Genomic DNA, 24042 nt, shown 5'->3' on the forward strand with positions numbered 1-24042 from the left:
GGGGATTGGCAAGGCACTTTTGTTCTCAACGTTCTCAAGCAACGTTGGTTCCTGGGATGGAAAAGGAAGATAACTGTCCCAAGAACTTAGTAAATTCTGTTTATTTGCTTTATATCATGATTTCATGATACAAGGATTATGAGCTCCGTCGTGTACACAAGAGCACCTTGCTTTGGTAACTCAAACATTTCTGTCTTTTGTTATTCCCAGTCCTGCCTGAGCTGGGCTGTGAAGAATGAACAGGAGAACATGCAGCAAATGGACACAGAACAGACAACGGGGGGGTTGGGGCGGGAAGGGGAGAGAAATAAACGAACAATAAATCTTAAAAAAAAAAATGAATAGGAGAAGTTGGAAAAGCACAAGGCCTGCTTGGGTAAGACTTTCTGTGCAGCGCATATCTAAAGAAAGTAAAAATGGGAAAGCAGGAAGGTAGGATGAGTTCTGAGTGAGGAGAATGTAAACTTAATTTGGTCAGGAGTGTAGAGCTGCTGAAAACTTGAGGAATCAAAATTATAGCAAGACACTTAGCATTCATTTTCTGAAAGGATTTAGAGGGAAGGTAGACTAGAGGCAGGAATTACCAATTAGGATGATATTTTAATAATCCAGGAGAGTGGTTGCCTGGAAATGGAAGGGAAGAGATGATCCAATGGAAATAGCCTTAAGGCTAAGCTGACTAGATGGCTGGGAGCTTGGAGGAGAGAGTCTCAAAGAACACAGCAGTTTCACTACCTGAATTGCTTTTGTACTTTGCCTCAAGATCTCCTTAACTGGGGGTGAGGAGGGAAGGAAATGGATCGAAAGGGGAAGTGAAAACTTTTTAAAAAGCTAAATGCAGGATGCCAACCGTTTTATGTTCCCAAGTACAATGAAATCCTTTCCTTCATGTAAACGTAACGTTTTCCAAATACCGCGGCCTGTTTAGAGAGTAGGTGCTGGGAATCTCCATGAATAATGTATAATTCCCTGCCCTGAGTGCCCTACCATTACTAGAGGGATGTTTTCTCTTTCCGTGTCTATTCTCTGCCTCCTCCCCACTCCTGTATCTCTGGAAACCGTTGTAGTCATCCCATGCCTCAGCACTTCGCCAAAGTGTTCAATATTTGTTAAACCTCTCCCAGCGCTCAGCGAGTACCTACTCCCTTGAAATATGGGTGAGTCACAGGGTGCGGTGAAGGACCTGATTGTGAAGGGAATTGTGTACGCTAAGGTAAAGGGTTTGGACTTTGTCCTGCAGAGGGCATTACCGACCAAATTTAAGCGATCCTTAGATAAAAAGTGTTTTGGAATGAACCCTGTAGAGTGGAGGCCAGGTAAGAGAATGGTGGAGAGGTGTGTGGACATGGCCGGGCAATGGAAACGGAGAGACAGGCTTCAGGAGCTATTCAGAAGGCCCCAAAGAACTAGATTGAGAAGGATGGGAGGAAGGTGTCGACGAGACTTGGGTTTCACTCAGAAGGTACTTGAGGACAAGCCAGTCTGAGTGGAAGATGATGAGTTCAGTTGTGGAAGCATCTTTGACAGATCCAGAGGGCGATGTCCAGAAGGCAGCTGGACACGCAGGGGTGGCCGGACTATGGCTACAGAACTAAGAATCATTCAGGTGAGGCATCGGCAGTCACAGGAGTGAACGAGATGGCCCAGAAAGTGAGGACAGAAAGAACCAGGGGGAACACCAACACCGAAGGCTCACGCAGAGATCCCCCCAAAAAAGACTGCGATGGGATCTGAGGTGCAGCCCTCAGGGAGACGGAGACGTGGGTGACAGAACAACTGAGTCAAGTGGGGAACATGTCAAGGAAAAGAGCATTTTCAGAGGGAAAGTGATGTTCATTCTCAAAATACCACAGAGGCCGAGGCCTTCAAAGCAGTTAGCTGCTCTGGTTGCAATCTTCTTGACCAGAACTAGATGAGCAAAGCACGAGCAGAGGCAGCCATAGGGGAGGCCGAGGCCATCTTCTGGAAGATTCTTAGATGAATCCGCAGGGCGCCCAGAGTGGCCCCAGGCGGCGAGGCCAAGCAGGCTGCTTGCATTATCCCTGGGATGAGCAGCTTGGACCTTCTCTGAGAAGCAGGAAGCCAAAGCCATCCAGAGCTGGGAGACTGAAGCTGTTTCAAGTCCAAAATTTCCAACTTCACACGCTTTCGTGCCTGAGGAGACTCGTCACTCGCCTCAGTTTCCTCACCACAAAACGGGTATAAGCAATCAACATCTTGGAGCACTGCTGCATTACATGGACAATAGTTTACATTGTAGTTTACACTCTCCCCCAGCCCATTCAGTGGGTTATGGCAGGATCTATAATGTCCAGCATCTGTCCCCGCAATGTCATTTAGGACAACTCCAAGTCCCGAAAATGCCCTCACATCACATCTCTTCTTCCCTCTCCATGCCCTCAGCAACTACCATGGCCACTCTCTCCACATCAATGCCACAATTTCTTCCATTACTAGCCACAACATTTCCACAGTAGAACATAGCAAGTCCACTCTAATCCCTATTTTATTCCTCCATCCTGTCGACCCTGGGATGGTGATGTCCACTCCACCTCTACATCAAGAGGGGCTTAGATCCCACATGGTTGACGGGTGCAATTTTCCTGCTTGCAGTTGTAGGCACTCTCGGTTCCTTGGCGTGGTGCTATGACTACCTTCACCTCCCTGCTAGCTGACTTGGCTAAGTCCAACGCAAGTAATTCTATCACGATCATACATAGGAGAGATGAGAATGGGCATCATTGTCTTGTTCCAGATCTTGGAGGGAGATCTTTTAGAACTTCACTATTGAATGTGATCTTAGCTCTGGGTTTTTCACATGTGCCTTTTGTCATGTTGAGGTAGGCTCCTTCATTCCTAACTTTTGAAGTGTTTTTATAAAGAAAGAATGCTGTATATTTTTTGAATGTAATATTTTTACAAAATGAATAAAATTTTTTAAAAAATTAAAAAAAGAATGCAGTGTTTTGTCACACATCCTTTCTGCATCAACAGAGGTGATCATGTGTTTTTCTTTCAACCTGTTAATGCAAATTATTACATTGTTTGATTTTCTTACGTTGAAATATCATTGCATACATTTGAAACCCCCCCACCCCCCCCAAAAAAATGAACATTTTCCTCCTTGGCTTGGTGTGAGGGCTCAAGGTACATCAAGTGTGGAGAACACTGCCAGCACTGAACACTGCCTGTGTTTTCTTTTTTATTTTTGTAGATTTTTTACATTCTTTAAAGATACACAGTTCATACAAAATATTACATTAAAAAATACAGGAGGATCCCATATACCCCCCACCCCACCCCCACTTCTGTGATTATCATTTTCCTTAACTCCTCAGGCCCCTCAGACCCCCCGAGCTTCAGGCCAAGTGGCCCGCGCGACCTCTAATTGGGTCCCAGAGCCCGTTGTGAGGTCTCAGGTAGGGGAGGCCGGGTCCCCCTCAGTGGGTCCTGTGTGACCGGCGGGGGAGGCCGGGGTCCCCCTCAGTGGGTCCTGTGGCCGGCGGGGGAGGCCGGGGTCCCCCTCAGTGGGTCCTGTGGCCGGCGGGGGAGGCCGGGTCCCCCTCAGTGGGTCCTGTGGCCGGCGGGAAGCTCCCGGAACACGTCTCGAGCGGCGAGCGACGAGCGCCCGCTTTCAAGCTTCTCCTCAGCTCGCCCCACAGCTCCGCCTCCAGCCGGCCGCTCCTTCCCGCGCTCCGCCCGGCGCCTACTGAGGCTGCGCGGGCCCTGGGAGCGGACCCCGGAGACCCGCCACGCGCGTGCGCCCTCTGCTGGCGCCAACGCTCTCCGCAGCGCGCGTGCGCACAGTCAGGCCCCGCCCCCTCAGGCCGCCGGCGCGCGGGGCCGTCGGCCACGCTCCTCCCACCTCCCCCTGAGGAGGCGGGGCCGCCCCAGAAGCGCCATCGGGGAGGCGTGGCCACTGGAGGTCACGCCCCCTCCTCGTTCTTTTGAAGCCCGTCGACTCTCACCGCGGGCCAATGGCAGCGCGTTCTGGCCCTAGGGCCGGCCAATGGGAGGCGCCTCTCGGGCCGCTTCCGGCTCGGCGCCGCGCTCGCCCCTTCCGCAGGCCTCCGCGCAGCTGCCCGGGCGCGGGGGCGGGCGTCGCTGCGGTGACGCGCAGCTGGCCGGCAGCCAATGAGGGGCGGGCTTGGCGCTGACGGACGGGGCCGACGGCCAATGGCGAGGAGCTGGCCGCACTTCCCGTCGGGGCCAGAGTGTAATATGGCGAAGACCTACGATTACCTGTTCAAGCTGCTGCTGATCGGGGACTCGGGGGTGGGGAAGACCTGTGTCCTGTTCCGCTTCTCCGAGGACGCCTTCAACTCCACCTTCATCTCCACCATAGGTAACGGGGCCGGGGGGCGGCGAGGACCCCGGAGGCCCGGGCCGGGCGCGCCCCCCGCGGGGCTGGGGCTGCGGGCGGGGACGGCCGAGGGGCCCGACAGGGGCCGGGGGGCCTGGGGGGCCAAGGGCAGCCGTCTGCGCCGCCGGTCGGGCGCTTCCCGGGGGCCCGCGGGCCCATTTTGCAAATGGGGAAACTGAGGCCGCGACCCTCCGCCTTGGCGTCCAGGAGGGACTGGCCGGGGCTGGGGTCCCGGTGCCCGTCGTCCGTGCAGCAGCCCTGCAGGCCGTTCTTGGCGGGGAGAGGAGGTGGCATCTTGCAGGAGTGGAAACTGAGGCATGGCAAGGTGACCAGACGGCGACAGGTGGCCTCCTCGAGCCTTCATCCTGCGCCAGGCGCTTTCTGGGCATCCCCACGCCCTGCGCAGGATTCTGCGTCGCAGAAGAGTAATTGGCGGCCCCGGGGCGGAGAAGGGACTGGCCCGAGGTCACCCGGTCTGCAGGTGGCAGGGATAGGGCTGGAACGCAGGTGTGCCAGACTCCAATACCTGAGGCCTAGCCGTCGCAGGGACACGCCAGCACGCAGCTCCAAGGACAAACCCAGCTGTCCCACCTCGGAGCCAGGACCCCGACCCACACCCCCCACGGGTGACTTTTTCTCTAGAAGGGACAGCGAGAGGCATTCGGGAGCCTTTCCCTGCCCTGCCTTCCTTCCCATTTGGGGGCGGCGGCGTGGGTGGGTGACAGCCGCCCACCCTCGGGACCTGTCATCCTCCAGTCGATGTCAGATTAAAAAAAAAAACGCTCGGTGAGAAACTAGAAGCGGCCCCGCCACGGGCAGGGTGGACTTCCCTATTGCGCGGCCCAGGACACCGGTTGTCGCTTTGCAGAAGCGCTCTGCCCGCAGAGCCAGCCCACGCTGTGGTCGAGCCCAGCCCTGCCGTGCACCCAAGCGGAGCTGAGGGCTCTCTGCACCCCAGAAGCACCACTTCGGGGAAGGTCGACCCCCCGGCCGGATCGCCCACCGAGCGGAGTGGCCCGGGAGCCCCTGCGGCCTCTTCAGAGCTGGGGGTTGATTCTACATGAAGATAACTCAGAGGGGTGGCTTTGCTCTAGCCCTCTAAGCCGAGCCACTGGAACCCCACGGCAAGGATGCTCGCCCTGCCTTTATTCTCCTCCTGGAGCCTGTGCTTTGTAAATCAAGTCAGGTGCCAGGTATAAAGGAAGGCACCTTGGACCAGAAGCTGCCATAACTGACCTTGGAGGAGACCCTCCGCCTCTTCCAAATAAAGGGAGGGCTCTGACCTGGGCCAGTGCCTGGGAATTGAGGAGCTGAACGTCTCTCTGAACTAAGAGAGGCCACCTAGAGAAGCAGAAGGGCTCCTGTGGTGCCAGCGTCCCCGTGGGCACAGAAGAACCCTCTCCCCTCCTTCCCACCAAGGTCAGCGCTTGGGAAAGCTCCTGCCTCCCCTCCGTTCAGGAAGGGGCCTCAACTACCGGCCCCCTGTAGCTCGAGCTCAGCCCCTCGCCTTTCTAGCCTCAGGAACTTCTCGCTCATCCCGCGGGCCGGTGAGGTCAATTCTAGACTTGGGTCGCTCATTCGGTTTTGAAATCTTTGGCCGGAAAACCCCATCCAGCACTTTGAGGGCTCCGAGGAGGCAGCCCCGCAGGCGCAGGCGAGGACACGGCTCGGAAGGCAGAGGTGGGAGTCGAGCCCGGCCTTGCTCCCCAGACCCCCATTTTCTTCCCATCCCCGTCATGGCCTTGCCGCAGCGCTCTGTCTCCCCAGGAAAGCTGAACGCTGTTTCTTTGAAGTCACAACTCTTAATTCATACAGCTGGCGCCGCCTCCATAAACTTGGCGCGCTCACAAAACCTGGGAGAAGTAGAGAGCGGCGCGCTGCCATCGTGATTTCCTAGATGCCCGTCCAGCCCTGCCAGGAAGTGGAGAAAGTCGTCCGAAGAGCCCACAGCGGGCTCCCAAGCCCCGAAATCCGACTGCACACGGAGAGGCGGTTTGCAGCCTGGCACACGCCCGTACCCCTGGGTTTTCTCGATCGGTCCAGAAGTGAGCGGCTGTGCGCTTCCTGCCAAAGCCTCTTCCCATAAGCCCCATCGATCGCTCGTGGAGTGAACTTGGCCCCGTGGCTCCTGGAATCTGCTCCTGGCAGCTGAGCTCTGTCTCCCCACCGCCTCCTCGGACGCCCTTTCCTGCAGCCGCCTCGCCGCCGCCACCGGCCGTGGACCAGGCCGGGCGCAGCGGAGGGAAGCAGCAGGCGGCGGGGCCCGTGGCCCCGTGAGGCTCGACGGGCTAGAACCGACCCTGGCGCGGGGCACAGGCTGGGTCTGACTCTTCCCCCTCCACGGGCCCTTCCGGCGGGTTCCTCGTGGGTTCTCGGAGCAAAGAAACCAACGTATCAAGCCAGGGCCTTCTCAGAGGCCCAAAGAAAACAAGGCAGGCAAAGAGGACGGAGAGCGAGGGGGCCACACGGGTGGGGGGCTGTAGAAGGAAAGAATATTCCGGAAGAGGGACAACTAGGGACGCGAGCCCTGTGGCAGGCGCGTGCTCGGAAGGGCGAGGGCGCAGCCCGGGGGCGGGGGCACGGACCCCCTTCTGAGCGCAGGGGGCAGCTTTTGAAACAACCCACGCACCGGTCAGGCCGGCCTTTCCAAGCACGCAGCCCCAGGGGCCCTTCACGTGCACACGATCGTAGCGCGTTTCCATTTTGCCGCGGAGAAGCCCCCAACCCTTTAGCCGTCCCCTGTCCGGATCCCTCCGAGCAGCAACCCCGGCTCTGTGGGTTTCTCCACTGCTCACGTTTCATCTAAACGGGATGGGATGGCACGTGGCATCCGTCACCCAGCGTGGTGCCCCCGAGGCCCTGCCACGTCGTGGCGTGGGCCAGAGCCGCCCGCCTTTGCCCGGCTGCGTCACGTTCCAGCGGGACCCCGTCCGGGTTCTCCGTCCGTCCGCTGGTGGACGCCGGGAAGGTTTTGAGCAGGGGTGTGAGACGATGAGGCGTACTTTTTGGGGTGCGGAGCAGCGGGGGGCAGCGCTGGGAGCAGGGCAAGCAGCGAGGAGGCCGCCGGGCTCCCCCCGGCCAGAGGACGAGGAGAGGAGGCGGGCAGAGGCGTCGTGGTGCGGCCCCGGCCATCTTGGCGCACCGGGGACCCCGCGCTTGGCGGGCGGGCGGGGGGTGGCGGGCCCCGGGAGGAGGGCAAGGCCGGGGCCCCGGGGTTCCTGGGATCGGCCACCGGCTGTCCCACTTGCCAGCCTCGCCTGGAGCGTCCATCTGTCCCCGGGGACCCTGAGCTGCGCGGGTCGGCAAGGAAGAGACGCCAGCCCCCCGCCCGGGAAACGGGCCTCGGCCCAACGCCCGCCCTCCCTCTCCTTTCAGGAATCGACTTTAAAATCAGAACCATAGAGCTGGATGGCAAGAGGATCAAGCTGCAGATATGGTAAGCCCGCCGTCCCCTGCGCTCCCAGCCAGCACCCGCCCCGCTGCCCGGTTGCGGCCTTTGTCCCCAGGGCACGGTCCCAGGACCTGCCTCTTCAGAACTCCCGGCGGTCACACCCAACCCTGCCCCAGGCACGCCCCAACCCAGGCGTGCCCTGTCCCAGGCGTGCCCGGCGCCTTGCCCTGTCCCCCGCCCCTCACCGGTGCAGCAGCGCGCCCCCAGGGCCCCCGGTTCACCGGGAAGGCCGGGCCCCGTGGGCGTGCGGGGGCCTCACGCCCTGCGTCCACCGGACGCACGCGGAACCCGCGGCACGTGGAGCCGAGCCGAGGGGACAGGGCGCGTGGAGGCACGCGCCGGGGCCGGGAGCAGGGTGTGCGCCGCAGCGCCGGCCCTCCCCACCTGGCCGTGCCCTCGTGGGCCGACCTTGAACCCCGAGCGCGGCCGCGGCCGAGCCGCCCCGTCGGCCCTGCCACGCGGGTAGGGAGCCCCCCGCCGCCGCGCCCGTCCTCAGCCGTGGCCACCCCCCGCCGCCTCCCGACGGGCCGTGTCCCGCAGCCTCCGCCCGGGTCCAAAGTGGCACCGTGCAGGCGGGCGGCGGTTTCGTTTTCCTTTCCCGCACCCTCCCGACTTCCGAGCAAAGCCGGAACAGCTCTGCCCCGGAGCGGGAGCACGGCCGTGAAGGCGCCGGCTGCCCTCGTTTCCATCGTCGCCCACTCGGGGTCCTGGGAGCTCAGCCCGCCACTGGAGCGGGGCGCGTGGGGTCCCTGGCATGCAGGGAGGGCGCTGGCTGCGCTGCGGGGGCATCCACGCCCGCAGAGGGTCCCAGGAGGGGCCGCGCGTGTACCCGCCGCTGCCCGGCCTCAGCCCCGCGGGCTTCGCTCCCCGCCAGCACAGAGGCTGACCCAAGACGGCGCGCGTCCGGCACCCCCCAAGCCGCCCGCGCCCGCCCACGCTGGCAAGTCCCAGCACCGGGGGCTCGTGTTCCCTTCCCGCTCCCGTAGCCCTGGCTTTTCACAAATATCACCGTCCAACTTCCCCTTCCCGGTGACCCCGGGCGCTGCGGGCAGTTCCCAGCGGCAGAGCTGCAGAAGACGAGACGCTGCGAGGGCCAGTGTTGTGTGCCGCCCCGCTTCATGCCCGCAGGGTGGGCCCCAGGGCAGGGCGCCTGGGGCAGGCCTCGCCCCCCAGGGCAGGGGCGGCTCCTCCGGCCTCGTCCCCCAGGGCAGGGGCAGCTCCTGGGCCTCGTCCTCTGGGGCAGGCGCGGCTAGGCCAGGCCTCGTCCTCTGGGGCAGGGGTGGCTCCTCCGGCCTCTCCCCCATGTCAGGGGCGGCTCCTCGGGCCTTGTCCCCCAGGGCAGGGGCGGCTCCTGGGCCTCGTCCTCCAAGACAGGGGCAGCTCCTCTGGCCTCATCCTCCAGCCTCGTCCTCTGGGGCAGGGGCGGCTCCTCTGGCCTCGTCCCCCAGGGCAGGGGCGGCTCCTCCAGCCTCGTCCTCCAGGGCAGGGGCAGCTCCTCTGGCCTCATCCTCCAGGGCAGGGGCGGCTCCTCTGGCCTCATCCACCAGGCAGGGGTGGCTCCTCCGGCCTCGTCCCCCAGGGCAGGGGCTCAGGCCTCATCCTCCAGGGCAGGGGCAGCTCCCCAGGCCTCGTCCTCCAGGCAGGGGTGGCTGGGCCAGGCCTCGTCCTTCAGGCAGGGGCAGCTCCCCAGGCCTCATTCCCCAGGGCAGGGGCGGCTCCTCCGGCCTCGTCCCCCAGAGCAGGGGCAGCTCCTGGGCCTCGTCCTCCAAGGCAGGGGCAGCTAGGCCAGGCCTCATCCTCTGGGGCAGGGGCGGCTCCTCCGGCCTCTCCCCCACGGCAGGGGCGGCTCCTGGGCCTCGTCCTCCGGGGCAGGGGCGGCTCCTCTGGCCTCATCCTCCAGGGCAGGGGCGGCTTGGCCAGGCCTCGTCCTCTGGGGCAGGGGTGGCTCCTCCAGCCTCTCGCCCATGGCAGGGGCGGCTCCCCGGGCCTCGTCCCCCAGGGCAGGGTGGGGTGAGGCCCGTGGGCACCAGGCAGCACCGCCCAGCACCGCCCGCCCTCCTGCGCTGGCCCCCACGCTGCGTCTCACCCGCCCCTTCTCGCGCACAGGGACACGGCCGGGCAGGAGCGCTTTCGGACCATCACGACGGCCTACTACCGGGGCGCCATGGTAAGAGCCACCGCCCCCCCTGGGGGCCGCGCCCCCTTGCGCTGTGAGCCCCCGCGTCTCAGCAGGAGGGGCGGGCCTCAGCAGCTCTCCCAAGCGAGGCCACTAGCACAGAGGGCGTCGTGCAGCCAGGAATTCAGGGCACCGGGCGTGCGAGGGGTAGCCGCATCCTCCCACCTCCAGCTCCGGCCGCCCCGGCCATTCTCCAGCCCCCATCCTTGAGCCGCGTGGGCGCTCGTCCCCCGCCGGGCTGTCGGTGCCATGCGGGGCTGGGAGCGTCTGGCTGTGTGGCCTCAGGCAGGCCCCGTCCCTCTCTGGGTGTCCCCACCGCCAGCCAGGTGCCTGGTGGCCCCTGCGAGGGTCCCGTGCTGCAGACCCTCCTGCGCCCACAGAGGCTCTCAAGGGCAGGCCCGGGGTTGGGCACCTGGGGCCCAGCCCAGGCTGGAAGCTCTGAGCCTCAGTTTCCCTCCTACGAGGCTGGGCCACGGGCCGTCCCCCGCAGGGCGGCCGTCAGGATGGGGGGACGCGGGGTCGGGCTCACGGCACAGCGGTGGCTGCGGTGGGCCCGGCCACCCCAGGCACTCACATGAAGGCTGGGAAACCGCGGGGCCTCGGCGCAGCCCAGGCCTGAGCCCAGAGCCCATCTCACCCAGGTGGGGTTGCCAGGGGCCACGTGGGGGGCGGGCCACACAGGGCTCCCAGCTGGCCATGCCACTCGTTTGCCCGTATGCCCGTGGGCAGGGGGCCGAGTCCCCAACTCCCAGGGCCTGCGCGGGCCCAGTGAGCCTCCCCCAGGTGCCTGGTGCACACGGCAGGTGCTCAGCAGGTGCTCAGCAGTCACACACAGCAGGCGCACACAGCAGGCGCTCAGGGCAGGCACACAGTAGGCGCACACAGCAGGTGCTCAGCAGGCGCTCAGCAGTCACACACAGCAGGCGCACACAGCAGGCGCTCAGGGCAGGCGCACACGGCAAGTGCTCAGAAAGCGCACACAGCAGGTGCTCAGCAGGCACTCAGCAGTCACACATGGCAGGCACAGCAGGCACACAGCAGGCGCTCAGAGCAGGCACACACGGCAGGCACACAGCAGGTGCTCAGGGCAGGAGCACATAGTAGGCACTCAGGGCAGGCGCACGCAGCAGGCGCACAGGCGCTCAGGGCAGGCACACAGCATACACACACAGCAAGCGGTCAGGGTAGGAGCACATAGTAGGCACTCGGCGGGCGCACACAGCAGGTGCTCAGGGCAGGCCCACAGCAGGCGCTGAGGGCAGGTGCACATGGTAGGCACACAGCAGGCACTCAGGGCAGGTGCACACAGGCACTTAGAGCAAGCACACAGCTGGCGCACAACATCAGACACTTAGGGCGGCGCTCAGGGCAGGCACACACAGCAGGCACACAGCAGGCGCTCAGGGCAGGTGCACACAGCAGGTGCTCAGGGCAGGTGTACCTAGTAGGCATACAGCAGACACTCGGCAGGTGCACACAACAGGCACTCAGTGCAGGTGCACACAGCAGGTGCCCAGATCAGGAGCACACAGCAGGCACATATGGCAGACGCCTACGTTAAGTGCATAGTACAGGTACATACAGCAGGCACACGGCAGCCACTCAGGGCAAGCACATACAGTAGGTGCTCAGGGCAGGTGTGCATAGCAGGTGCCCAGATCAGGAGCACACAGTAGGCATGTATAGAAGGAGCACGCAGTAGGTGCTCAGGGCAGGTGCACACAGTAGGCCCACAAAACAGGTCCTCAGAGCAGGTGCTAAGAGCTGGAGCACATGGTAGGTGCACACAGCAGGCGCTCAGGGCAGGCACTTAGAGCAGGCGCACACTGCAGGCACACAGCAGGCACTCAGGGCAGGCACTTAGGGCAGGTAGGTGCACACTGCAGGCACCCAGGGCAGGCACTTAGAGCAGGCGCACACTGCAGGTGCACACAGCAGGCGCTCAGGCAGGCACTTAGGGCAGGCACACACAGCAGGCGCTCAGGGCAGGCGCACGCAGCAGGCGCTCAGGGCAGGCGCACGCAGCAGGCGCTCAGGGCAGGCACTTAGAGCAGGCGCACACAGCAGGCGCTCAGGGCAGGCGCACGCAGCAGGCGCTCAGGGCAGGCACTTAGGGCAGGCGCATGCAGCAGGCGCTCAGGGCAGGCACTTAGAGCAGGCGCACACAGCAGGCACTTAGGGCGCACACTGCAGGCACACAGCAGGCGCTCAGGGCAGGCACTTAGGGCAGGCGCACGCAGCAGGCGCTCAGGACAGGCACTTAGGGCAGGCGCGCAGGGCAGGCGCACACAGCAGGCGCTCAGGGCAGGCGCACGCAGCAGGCGCGCAGGGCAGGCACTTAGGGCAGGTGCACACAGCAGGCGCTCAGGCTCAGGGCAGGCACTTAGGGCAGGCGCACACAGCAGGCGCTCAGGCAGGCACTTAGAGCAGGCGCACACTGCAGGCACACAGCAGGCGCTCAGGCAGGCACTTAGGGCGGTTGCACACAGCAGGCGCTCAGGCAGGCACTTAGGGCGGTTGCACACAGCAGGCGCTCAGGCAGGCACTTAGGGCGGTTGCACACAGCAGGCGCTCAGGCAGGCACTTAGGGCGGTTGCACACAGCAGGCGCTCAGGCAGGCACTTAGGGCGGTTGCACGCAGCAGGCGCGCAGGGCAGGCACTTAGGGCAGGCGCTCAGGCAGGCACTTAGGGCGGTTGCACACAGCAGGCGCTCAGGCAGGCACTTAGGGCGGTTGCACACAGCAGGCGCTCAGGCAGGCACTTAGGGCAGGCGCACACAGCAGGCGCTCAGGCAGGCACTTAGGGCGGTTGCACACAGCAGGCGCTCAGGCAGGCACTTAGGGCGGTTGCACACTGCAGGCGCTCAGGCAGGCACTTAGAGCAGGCGCACACAGCAGGCGCTCAGGCAGGCACTTAGGGCAGGCGCACACAGCAGGCGCTCAGGCAGGCACTTAGGGCGGTTGCACACAGCAGGCGCTCAGGCAGGCACTTAGGGCGGTTGCACACAGCAGGCGCTCAGGCAGGCACTTAGGGCGGTTGCACACAGCAGGCGCTCAGGCAGGCACTTAGGGCGGTTGCACACAGCAGGCGCTCAGGCAGGCACTTAGGGCGGTTGCACACAGCAGGCGCTCAGGCAGGCACTTAGGGCGGTTGCACACAGCAGGCGCGCAGGGCAGGCCCGGCGAGGTCGGGGAGAGGCGGCCGGTGCGGTGGGCGCGGGCGGGAGGCGGGTCCCCTGGGCAGGCCCCGGAGCTGGGGGCGGGCTCCTAGGCGGCGGGCGCGCCCCCGACGGCGCGGCCCAGAGCGCGTGTCCCCCAGGGCATCATGCTGGTGTACGACATCACCAACGAGAAGTCCTTCGACAACATCCGCAACTGGATCCGCAACATCGAGGAGGTGAGGCCCCCGGGGCGCGGCGCGGCGGGGCGGGGCGGGACCCAGCCCGGGCGCGGAGCTCCGGTCCCCCGAGCGCCCGCGCCCCCCCGGCGCCCGGCTCCAGCACCCCCGCGCCGAGCTCAGCACCCCCCCGCGCCCAGCTCCAGCACCCCCCCGCGCGCCCGCGCCCCCCGGCGCCCAGCTCAGCACCCCCCCGCGCCCAGCTCCAGCACCCCCCCCCCCGCGCCCAGCTCCAGCACCCCCCCCCCCCGCGCCCAGCTCCAGCACCCCCCCCCGCACCCAGCTCCAGCACCCCCCCACGCCCAGCTCCAGCACCCCCCCCCGCGCCCAGCTCCAGCAACCCCCCGCGCGCCCGCGCCCCCCCGCGCCCAGCTCCAGCACCCCCCCGGCGCCCGCGCCCCCCCCCCCGTGCCCAGCTCCAGCACCGCCCCGCCCAGCTCCAGCACCCCCCGGGTGCCCGCGCCCCCCCCCCCCCGCGCCCAGCTCCAGCACCGCCCAGCCCAGCTCCAGCACCCCCCCGCGCCCAGCTCAGCACCCCCCCGCGCCCAGCTCCAGCACCCCCGCGCCCAGCTCCAGCACCCCCCCGCGCGCCCGCGCCCCCCCGCGCCCAGCTCCAGCACCCCCCCGGCGCCCGCGCCCCCCCCCCGTGCCCAGCTCCAGCACCGCCCCGCCCAGCTCCAGCACCCCCCGGGTGCCCGCGCCCCCCCCCCCCCCGCGCCCAGCTCCAGCACCGCCCAGCCCAGCTCCAGCACCCCCCCGCGCCCAGCTCAGCACCCCCCCGCGCCCAGCTCCAGCACCCCCGCGCCCAGCTCCAGCACCCCCCCACGCCCAGCTTCAGCACCCCCGCGCGCCCAGCTCCAGCACCCCCGCGCCCAGCTCCAGCACCCCCCCACGCCCAGCTCCAGCACCCCCGCGCACCCAGCTCCAGTACCCCGCGTGCCTGTGCCCCCCACCCTGGGCTCCGTCGGCTCGTGCCCTCTCTGAACTTCCAGTCCCTTCTGGAGACAGAGGATTCCGGAACGCCGCGCCCTCGGGTCTGGAGGGGAAGGCGCGCCGGGCGTACTTTGGGCTCCGGCAGAGCGGGGCGCGAGCCGGGGGGCCACCCCTGCCCGCGGGCGGGTGGGGTCCAGAGCTGGGAGAGGCTGGACAGGCGGCCGCGCGCCCCGCGCCCTGGGCCGGGCCGCCACCCCTGCAGCCACGCGCTAGCACAGGAGCCGTCGGGGAGCCGGGGCCACCGAGAGCCCAGGCAGCGGGCAGAGGTCCCCAACAGGCCAGGCCCGGCGGGCGCGGTCCACAGAGACGTGCCAGCGGGCGGAACGTTCCAGAAGGCACGCTCCAGGCAGGGCCCCAGCAGGGCCCCGGCCGTGCGGCCTGACCCGCCCGCCCCCTCCCCGCAGCACGCCTCGGCCGACGTCGAGAAGATGATCCTGGGGAACAAGTGCGACGTCAACGACAAAAGACAAGTGTCCAAGGAGCGGGGCGAGAAGGTGGGCGCCGCGCAGCCGGGGTGCCACGGCGAGGCCCCGAGGCCGGGCGGGCTGGCGCGGGTGCTGGTGTCCCCGGGAGCGCCCCCTGCCTGAGCCCCCGGGGTGTCTGCGCGGCGTCCAGCCCCCACGGGCCCGGGGCTGACGTGCGCCTCCCGCCCTCGCAGCTGGCCCTGGACTACGGGATCAAGTTCATGGAGACCAGCGCCAAGGCCAACATCAACGTGGAGAACGTGAGCCGGGGCCCCGGGGGGCGCAGGCGGGGAAACCGAGGCCGCGAGGCCCGGGGGCCTGCCCCGGGGCGAGGCCGGCCCAGCCCCGCCCAGACCCTTGCTGACGGTCAGTGACGGGCGAGGCTGGGCGAGGCGTCTGCCACCCACCCCCCTGCCCGGGCCTCGCCTGCCCCTCGCCACCCCGGCCGCCCGTGCCGCGCCCGCTTCCAAGCCTTCAGGACTCCTCTTCAGCCGTCAGGGCCCAAGCCAAATGGCCCCCGCCCCCAAGGGCGCCTCCGTCACCCCCGGCCCCCGAGCCAGCCCCCGCGGCAGAGCTCCGTTCCCCGTCACGGGGTTATCCGTTGGGGTCCTGCCCCAGCCGCCAAACCAGAAGCCCCCGAGGCTGATCCACACCCCCAGGCGCGGCGCCGGGGCCAGGCGTGGGCTTTGTAAGCCGACAGAGCGGAGGGGGCTGCGTGGGGGCGGGGCCGCCGTGCCACACCGCGCCCCGGCGCCCGCCCGGCCAGCCCCCCCGGCCCTCACCTCTGACCCGGGCCGTCGGGAGGGTGGGGCGGCCGCCCGGTAGCCCCCAGTGCCGGCGGCGCCCGGGGGTCCCCGGGGTCCTTAGCGGCCGCGCAGGGCTCGGGAGGCAGCACCCGGGGGTCCCCGGTGCCCCCAGGCGCCCACGCAGGGCTCAGGAGGCAGCACCCGGGGGTCCCCGGTGCCCCCAGGCGCCCACGCAGGGCTCGGGAGGCAGCACCCGGGGGTCCCCGGTGCCCCCAGGCGCCCACGCAGGGCTCGGGAGGCAGCACCCGGGGGTCCCCGGTGCCCCCAGGCGCCCACGCAGGGCTCGGGAGGCAGCACCCGGGGGTCCCCGGTGCCCCCAGGCGCCCGCGCAGGGCAGGTTGACGCTGGGGGCGGGCTCCGGGGCCCGAGCTCGGCCCCCCCACGCCCCAGCCCCGCCCGCCCCCGCCGCTCACCACCCGCTTGTCCCTTCAGGCGTTTTTCACGCTCGCGAGGGACATCAAAGCGAAAATGGACAAAAAACTGGTGAGTGCGCGACTCCCGGGGCCTGCCGGGGGCGGCCAGGGCGCCAGGGCCTCCGGGGAGGGCGCGCGCGCGGGAAAAGGGGGTGGCAGGAGCGCAGCGATGCAGAGGGGCGAACGGGCAGACGGCCCGGGAGCTCAGCAATGGCTGGAGGGACGGGTGGCCCCAGGAGAACGGAGACGGACGGACAAATGGACGGGGCTGGGGAGCACAAGGACAGACAGGCCCCGGGAGCGCGGCGACGGATGGACAGACACGCGGACCCAGAGCACAGCAACAGACAGACGGACTCCGTGAGCACAGCCATACACAGACAGATGGGTCCCGGGAGCACAGCGGCAGACAGACAGACAGACGGAGGGGCCCCAGGAGCACGGCCACAGACAGACAGACAGGCCCCGAGAGCGCAGTGACAGGCAGACGGGCCGACAGCCTGCGGGGCCGGCGAGCAGGAGGCCCTCCCAGCGTCAGCGCCGCGCCCGGGGCTCTGCTCTCCCGCGCAGTCAGCGCCCGGCGGGGTGGGAGAGCGCAGGTGGCCGAGCGCCCTGTCCCCCGCCCGCCCCCGTGCCGCCGCGGGGAGCCGCTGCTGGCGCCTCGTCGCGCACGGAGGGCGGCGGCACGAGGGTCTGCGCGGGGGCGCCCGGGCCTGCCGGGGGCGCGGTCCCTGCGCCCGCGGTCAGTTGGTGTGGGACAGAAGGGCCCCCCGCCCCGGAGACGCGCACGCCCCGGCCCCTTCTCGGGCGGTGAACCCACGGGGCGGGAGGTCGCCGGCGGACGGGCGCGTGGACGGGCGCGGGGGGCGGGAGGGGCGGCGCTGACCCGGCCCCCCGTCACGCAGGAAGGCAACAGCCCGCAGGGCAGCAGCCAGGGCGTCAGGATCACGCAGGACCAGCCCAAGAGGAGCTTCTTCCGCTGCGCGCTCCTGTGAGCGCGCCCCTCGCCCGCCGGGGCCGCCGCGCCCCCGAGCCGAACTGTCCACTTCCGTCGCCCTCGGCCCCCTCGCCCCCGGAGACGGAATAAGTTAAGAACCTGCTCTTTCCCCCGGGCGCCCCCCGGAAGCCCGCCCGCCCCCGCGGGGGGTCCAGGGGCCCCGGGGCCACAGCTGCCTTAGGCCGAGGCGCCGGACGCGCGGCGCCGGCCTCCCCCGTCCCCAGCCCCCCCTTCCGAACCAGACCAAAGGGAAGCCCGCGGCCAGGGCCCCCGCGCCACGGCCGGGAGGGGGGCGGCCGGCCCCCACCTTGCACCACAGTGGCCTCCCCTCCCCGGCCTCCCCCCCCGGCGCCGCCCAGGGACCCCGCCCCCGGCTCCCCGCGGCAGAGCCGGGCCCGGGACCAAGCGCGCGGCGCGGACCCCGGGGCGCCGTCCCGGGCGCGGGACCCGAAACCAGCCCACCAGCAATAGCCCCCGCCCCCGGGCTCTCCAACCGCTCTGTTTACATCTGTCGATGCACTTAAGGGACTCAACGGATTAAAGCTCATTTCAAAGCCCCCGCCTCCCGCGCCCCCTTTCTCCCGGGGGGGGGGGGGGGGCGGGGCGCGGCGGGGATCGACCAAGGCCGGGGGTGGCCTCCAAGCCACGGCGGCCTCACGGGCAGGAGAACCTCCGGGAGCAAGGTGCCCGGCCCCGCCCGGCTCTGCGCCCTCCGCTGGAAACGGGGCGCCCACCCCAGCGCCGCTGACGACCCCGCCTGCGTCCCGCCACGCCCCAGGGCTCCTCCCGGGGTCCCTGATGACGGCCACGCCACGCGCGGCGCGCCCCTCCCAGAGCTGGCACCCCTACCCCCGGGCACCCAGGCCGGCTCCCGCGGGGACCCCCCGGCCTCGGCGATCCCCCAGAGCCCCAGCCCAGCGGGGGCCGCAGGACGCATGCGACCCCCCCGGCAGGGACGCAAAACACCGTCAGCCCCCGGCCCACTCCTGAGCCCCGGGGCCCCCTGCTTTTCCCCCCGGCTGCCTCAGCCCTGATCGGCCAGCCTAAGGCGCCGGGGGACGCGCCTCGGCCCCGCCATCCTACTGCCAGGGCTCCCCAAAGAAAGACATCAGGGACGCGGACGTGGCCCAGTGGTCAGGGCGTCCGCCTACCACACGGGAGGTCCAGGGTTCAAACCCCGGGCCTCCTTGACCCGTGTGCAGCTGGCCCATGCGCAGTGCTGATGCGTGCAAGGAGTGCCCTGCCACGCAGGGGTGTCCCCGCGTAGGGGAGCCCCACGCGCAAGGAGTGCGCCCGGTAAGGAGAGCCGCCCAGCGTGGATTTAGTAGCAGGTGTCGGTAACACCGATTCTAGAAACTAAGCTCCAGGGTATTTCCTGCCATCCATACTCTCTACACCGTCACCTCATCGTCGTCGTCAGTGCCTCCTGCCCCAGGGCCTCACCTCTGTCTCACACATCGTGTCCCTAGCAGGGCACTAGAAATAGCACGTGGCTTGGACATTTGCCCCAAACGTCCACCCAGTTACCCCCGACCAAGTCGGCGGGAATTTCTGAATTCAGTCCCACCTTATATCCCACTTCTTGCTCGGTCACCAATTTTTCTCTTTTGTTTTTTTCAGTCCGTTTTCTTGAGACATATTAATAAAGCATACAAGCCAGCCGAAGTGTCCAGTCGGCGGTATCTTGTGCCATCCATCACTTCCATCGTTACTAGAGCATTTTCATTATTCCAGTATAATAGCAATTGCCAGCAGACAACAAAACAGCTTTACCCCTTTAATGCCCCTTCTCAGTACTCCTAGGCTTCTTTTTTCAGCAGTTTTATTGAGATACATCCACATACCGCACACTCCATCCCAAGTGTCCCATCAGTGGCTTTTGTGATAATCCCAGTGTTGTGCGAAAAAGATGAGAACAACTCATTACTCCAAAAAGAAAAACCCCACACCCCTGCACAGGCCTTCCCCAGCCTTCCAGAACCACGAGTCTAATGCTCTCTCTAGACATGGATTTATATTTACATTTTGTATAAATGGAATCATACACTAGGTACCACTTTGTGTCTGATTTCTTTCACTTAGCATAACGGGCCGTTGTGGGTTTTTTTGCCTGATATTATCATCCTGTAACATCAACGCACGGAACATTTGTTCAGTGTCCAAGAAAAGCAGTCTTCACTCACCGATTCTTCTGGTGTCTGCAGGCTTTGATGGGGCGGTGGGCAGGGACCTGGCTCCCGGCCTTTTGTCCCCTCAGACTAAGATGACACCTTGGCTTGTTTCGTCCTTTTTTTTTTTTTTTGGCAAAGCTCTAGAAATATTTCACGTGCCAGAGTCTGCCCGTTTAAAGTACAAGGCACCAGTGTGCCGTATAGCCTCTCCTGGTTATTCAAAGACCCTGTATTGGCAAATTTGCCTACTCGCTGAAGTTTATTTGCACCCCCAAAATTGATGCTCGTGGCACCTGCACAGCCATTTACAGACAAGCACAGAGCGGTGGAAAATGTAAGTTCAACCCCAGCTGAGTCCAAAGGAGGCGACGCTCAGCCTTCTTACCTCTGCTCTCATACTGAAAACAAAGTGTCCTACTCCTGCTCTATTCGGTGCCACGATTTCCACATTTTTGTGCCATTTCTTGGCAGTTTGTTTGAAAACAGCCCCCTGGACACAGTGCCGAAGCACCTTCGAGGATTCTTAAGCACAAAAAGGCTGCGAGGCGCCGTACGGAGAAAACGCGTGCCTTAGCTCAGCGTCCAGGTGTGCGTTCCAGTGCCGCTGGCCGTGAGCTCCCTGTGGATGAGGCCACAATACGCATTATAGTGGGTGTCTGTGAACAGAAACACACACAAGGTGATGGATCGTTCGGTTGACAAAAATGGGACCAGAGGCTGGCAAGAGCCTCATCCCGTATTTCCCCGCAAAAGTATTTGCTGATCCGGTGTTTGCGGCAACTTTGTACAACATCCATACAGCCGGCGCCGGGACTCAGTTACATAAAGACTTGTGCAATCACCACCACGGGCTGCTTTATTTTTTTAATTTTTTTTTTTAAAGATACTTAAATTACATAACTGTTACATTAAAAGTGTAGGAGATTCCCATACGCCCCACTCCCAACCCCTCCTGCTTTCCCACATTAACCACATACTTGGTACATTCGTTACAATTTTGGAGACGGCCACTAAGTGTGGATTACAGTCTACATTGTAGTTTACACTCTCTCCCACCCGATTTTGCAAGTTACGACAAGATAATGGACTGTATCTGTCATTGCAATGTCATTCAGGACAATTCCAATGCCCCCGAAATGCCCCTGTATTACACCTATTTTTCCCTCTCCCTACCCTCAGGATCTCTGCAGGCCACTGCCTCCGTATCATTGATTAAAGTTCTTGCATTGCTAGAATCACAATAAGTCTATAGTAGAATAACCATAAGTCTGTTCTAGCCCATTGCCCATTCCCCCGTCCTGAGGATTCTGGGATGGTGAGGCCCACTCCACCTCTAAGTGAGAGGGGGCTGTGATCCCACAGGGCAGATGGATGGAGCGATCTTGCTTGCGGTTGTACACTCTCTGTTCCATGCGATGGTTGTTGCCCCTCATCACCTCCTTGTTGGTTGTCCTGGGTGAGTCCAATGACCTGGAGAGGAGGTGTTGCAGCTCTGTTGAGATTCAGGGCCCAGCTGGCCCATGGATGGACCGAAGATTTAAGTCTCCTGGACGTCCACCTACCAACTCTAGTACGAACCATGGGTTCAGATAGAAGGGGCAGAAGAGCCCTGTGGAGGGAAACCACTACTGAGTCACACAGTCACACAATTGCCCCCGTGACCTCCCAGCCCTGGGACCCATTAATCTACCATCTCTACCTACAAATGGCCTCGTGCCAGAGCTGTCCCTTTGTGTCTCGCTTCTTTGACTCAGCATAATGTTTTCAAGGCTCACCCATGTCACCTGAGCCAGAAAGCCATTCCTTGTCACGGCTGCGTAATATTCCACAGCCAGGTGGCGTATTGTGTATACATTTGTCAGCCGTTGGACGTCTAGGTTGCCACGATGTTTGGGTCCGCTGGGCTGCCAGGATGCAGTTTACCAGAAATGGGGTGGCTCGTACAGTGGGAATTTATTGGAGTACAAGTTGACGGTTCCGAGGCCGAGAAAAATGTCCACACTGAGGCACCATCAGGCAAGGCTCTCTCCCTGGAAGACTGGCCGCCGGTGAGCCTGGACGCCTCTGCCCTGGGGCAAGGCACACAGAGGCGTCTGGTGGGCTCTCCCCCCCGGGTCGCATCGCCTCCAACGTCTTGCTTCCGCGGCTCCTCTCTCCTGTGTGGCTCTCGCTAGTCCCATTTATAAAGGACTCAGTAGGAAGATCAGGACCTGCCCTGGGCCACGCCTTCAAAGCAGCAGCCTCATCCCAAGGTCCCCCACCATAGGGCCACACCCCGAGGAGTGGTTTTCTGGGGTACAGTCTCAAACTGTTCCAGACCCCCCCACCCCCAAGTTGCTTCCTCGGCCGTGGCCGTCCCCTCTTTCACCTGCCCTTCCCGCACGTGAGCCGTGTACCTTGCCCATCTCCCCACGGATGTGGGCTTGAGCGGGGCAGGGACCGCGTCCATCTGGGCTTCTCCTTCGTCCCCGGCATCTGATGTGGTGCTCGGCACACAGGGGGCTCGGCCAGTGTTTGTGGAGTGGATGGATGGATGGTGGATGGATGGGTAGACGAATGGATGAATGGATGGATGGATTGATGAATGAATGGGTGGATGGGTGATGGCTGGATGGATGAATGGATGGATGGATGAATAGATAATGGATGGGTGGATAGTGGATGGACGGTATATGGATGGATGGTGGGTGGATGAATAGATAATGAATAGATGGATGGATGGTGGATGGATGGATGGATGGATGAATGAATTGATGGATGCATGCATGCATGGATAGATGGTGGATTGATGGTGGATGGATGGTGTATGGATGGATGGACAGATGGATGGTGGATGGATAGATGGATGGGTGGATGGATGAATTGATGGATGCATGCATGCATGGATGGATGGTGGATGGGTGGATGGTGGATGGATGAATGGTGGATGGATGGATGAATGGATGGATGGTGGATGGATGGATGAATGGATGGATGGTGGATGGATGGATGGTGGATGGATGGTGGATGGATGGATGGACAGATGGATGGATGAATGGTGGATGAATGGATGGATGAATGGATGGATGCATGGATGAATTGAAGGATGGATGGATGGATGGTGGATGGATGGATGGATGCATGCATGCATGGATGGATGGTGGATGGGTGGATGGTGGATGGTGGATGGTGGATGGATGAATGGTGGATGGATGGATGAATGGATGGATAGTGGATGGATGGATGAATGGATGGATGGTGGATGGATGGATGGTGGATGGATGGTGGATGGATGGACAGATGGATGGATGAATGGTGGATGGATGGATGGATGACTGGATGGATGCATGGATGAATTGAAGGATGGATGGATGGATGGTGGATGGATGGATGGGTGGGTGGATGGTGGATGGATGGATAGATGGATGGGTGGATAGATGTATGAACAGATTGATGGATGGATGGTGGATGGGTGAATAAATGGATGAATGGATGGATGGATGGACAGATGCCTGGATGATGGATGGATGATGGCTGGCTGGCTAAATGGATGGATAGATGAATGGATGGATGGATGACTAGATGGATGAATAGATGAATGGATGGATGATGGATGGATGGATGGATGGATGGATGGATGGATGGTGGATGGATGGATGATGGATGGATGGATGGATAGATGGGGGTGGATGGATGGACAGATGATGGATGGACAGATGGATGGATGATGGATGGACGGATGGATGGATGATGGACGGATGGATGGATGATGGACGGATGGATGGATGATGGATGAAAGCATCGTAAGACATCCCTACGCCCCACACCTGCAGCCCCAGCCTGTCCCAGGATGGGGACCCCATCATGCCACCAGCCCTGGGGGCAACCCCACGTGGAGCCATGACCCCCACCACCAGCTGAGGCCCCCGGGGAGAGCCCGACCCTGTCAGATCCCACCTGCCCCCCCAGGGACCGGCTGGTGTTGGAGGATGCCCCCCCCCCCCCGCTAGGGGAGCTTCCTTCCTCTTGGGACCACGTGTCTGTTCTCAGGCCTCAGGACGGGGGTCCCCAAGGCGGAACGAGGGGAGGACATTTTGGGGAGACCACACCCCCCAGGCAGGGAGCATGCTGGGGTCTCCAGGGAGTCATGCAAACGAGACCCCCGTCTCTTGGGCACTTCTGGGCCCCGCCCTCATCGGAGTTCACCCCTCACCACCCAGGCTGGGATCAGAGAGGCCAAGGGGATCACTCGGGGCCACACAGCCCAGGCCAGGGTCTCCTGCCCGGCCTTCCTCGACCCCCAGGCCCCCCAACCCGAGGAGCAGGGGTGGGGTACCCCGCTGCACGGCGGGCGGGGGGCAGGGGGGCACCATCCAGCCCAGCTCGGCTCTCCGGAAGGCTCCCAGCCCAGCCGAGAGGAAGTGGGCCGTTTCTGCCCCCAGGGCCGGGGAGGAAGTGGTTTTCTGCCCATGTGCTCTGCGGGCAGGTTTTGAGAGGGGGGCGGTGCACCGCGGGCCCCAGACCTCCGTAGGGCCCCCAAAAAGTTTATTTCTGAACCAGAAAGGGAAAAGGGCAAGCGCCCTATTCACGAACAGCTCTTAGTTTATTTTTTTCCTTTTTATTTTTGAATTTTTATTCTTTTAAGATCCATTTTAAAAAATGGACCTTTTTTTAAAGGTACGTAGATCACAAAAAATGTTACCTTAAAAAATGTGGGAGGTTCCCACATACCCCACCCCCCACTCCTCCCACACCAACCCCCTCCTTCATCATCGTGGCACATTCATTGCATTTGGTGAATGCATTTTGGAACCGGGCTGCCCCGCGTGGAT

At 63.8% G+C, this 24042-nt stretch overlaps 1 protein-coding gene across 2 annotated transcripts; it reads left to right on the plus strand.

Annotated features, from left to right (window-relative positions):
* Window positions 1-4161: 4161 nt before the first annotated feature.
* Window positions 4162-17614, plus strand: RAB8A (RAB8A, member RAS oncogene family). 2 transcript variants are annotated; one of them, XM_058292625.1, is made up of 8 exons: window positions 4162-4345; window positions 7739-7799; window positions 9921-9981; window positions 13310-13387; window positions 14785-14874; window positions 15039-15104; window positions 16083-16133; window positions 16969-17614. In XM_058292625.1, the coding sequence occupies exons 1-8, from the start codon at window positions 4177-4179 to the stop codon at window positions 17056-17058; spliced, it is 666 nt and encodes a 221-aa protein (XP_058148608.1). In that variant the 5' UTR covers window positions 4162-4176; the 3' UTR covers window positions 17059-17614. The 2 variants fall into 2 exon arrangements, with proteins under 2 accessions (XP_058148608.1, XP_058148607.1); XM_058292624.1 differs by having other exon boundaries at window positions 16083-16130; window positions 16965-17614.
* Window positions 17615-24042: the final 6428 nt, after the last annotated feature.

Source organism: Dasypus novemcinctus, unplaced genomic scaffold (assembly GCF_030445035.2).
Source record: "Dasypus novemcinctus isolate mDasNov1 unplaced genomic scaffold, mDasNov1.1.hap2 scaffold_174, whole genome shotgun sequence".
NCBI classification, from domain to species: domain Eukaryota; kingdom Metazoa; phylum Chordata; class Mammalia; order Cingulata; family Dasypodidae; genus Dasypus; species Dasypus novemcinctus.

Bases quoted from the DNA above. Each gene is read 5' to 3' on its own strand.
- RAB8A (XM_058292624.1), top strand. From the start codon at position 4,177: ATGGCGAGGAGCTGGCCGCACTTCCCGTCGGGGCCAGAGTGTAATATG. The intron at 4,346-7,738 runs GTAACGGGGCCG...CTCTCCTTTCAG, and splicing joins CACCTTCATCTCCACCATAG to GAATCGACTTTAAAATCAGA. The intron at 16,131-16,964 runs CTGGTGAGTGCG...GCCCCCCGTCAC, and splicing joins AAGCGAAAATGGACAAAAAA to GCAGGAAGGCAACAGCCCGC.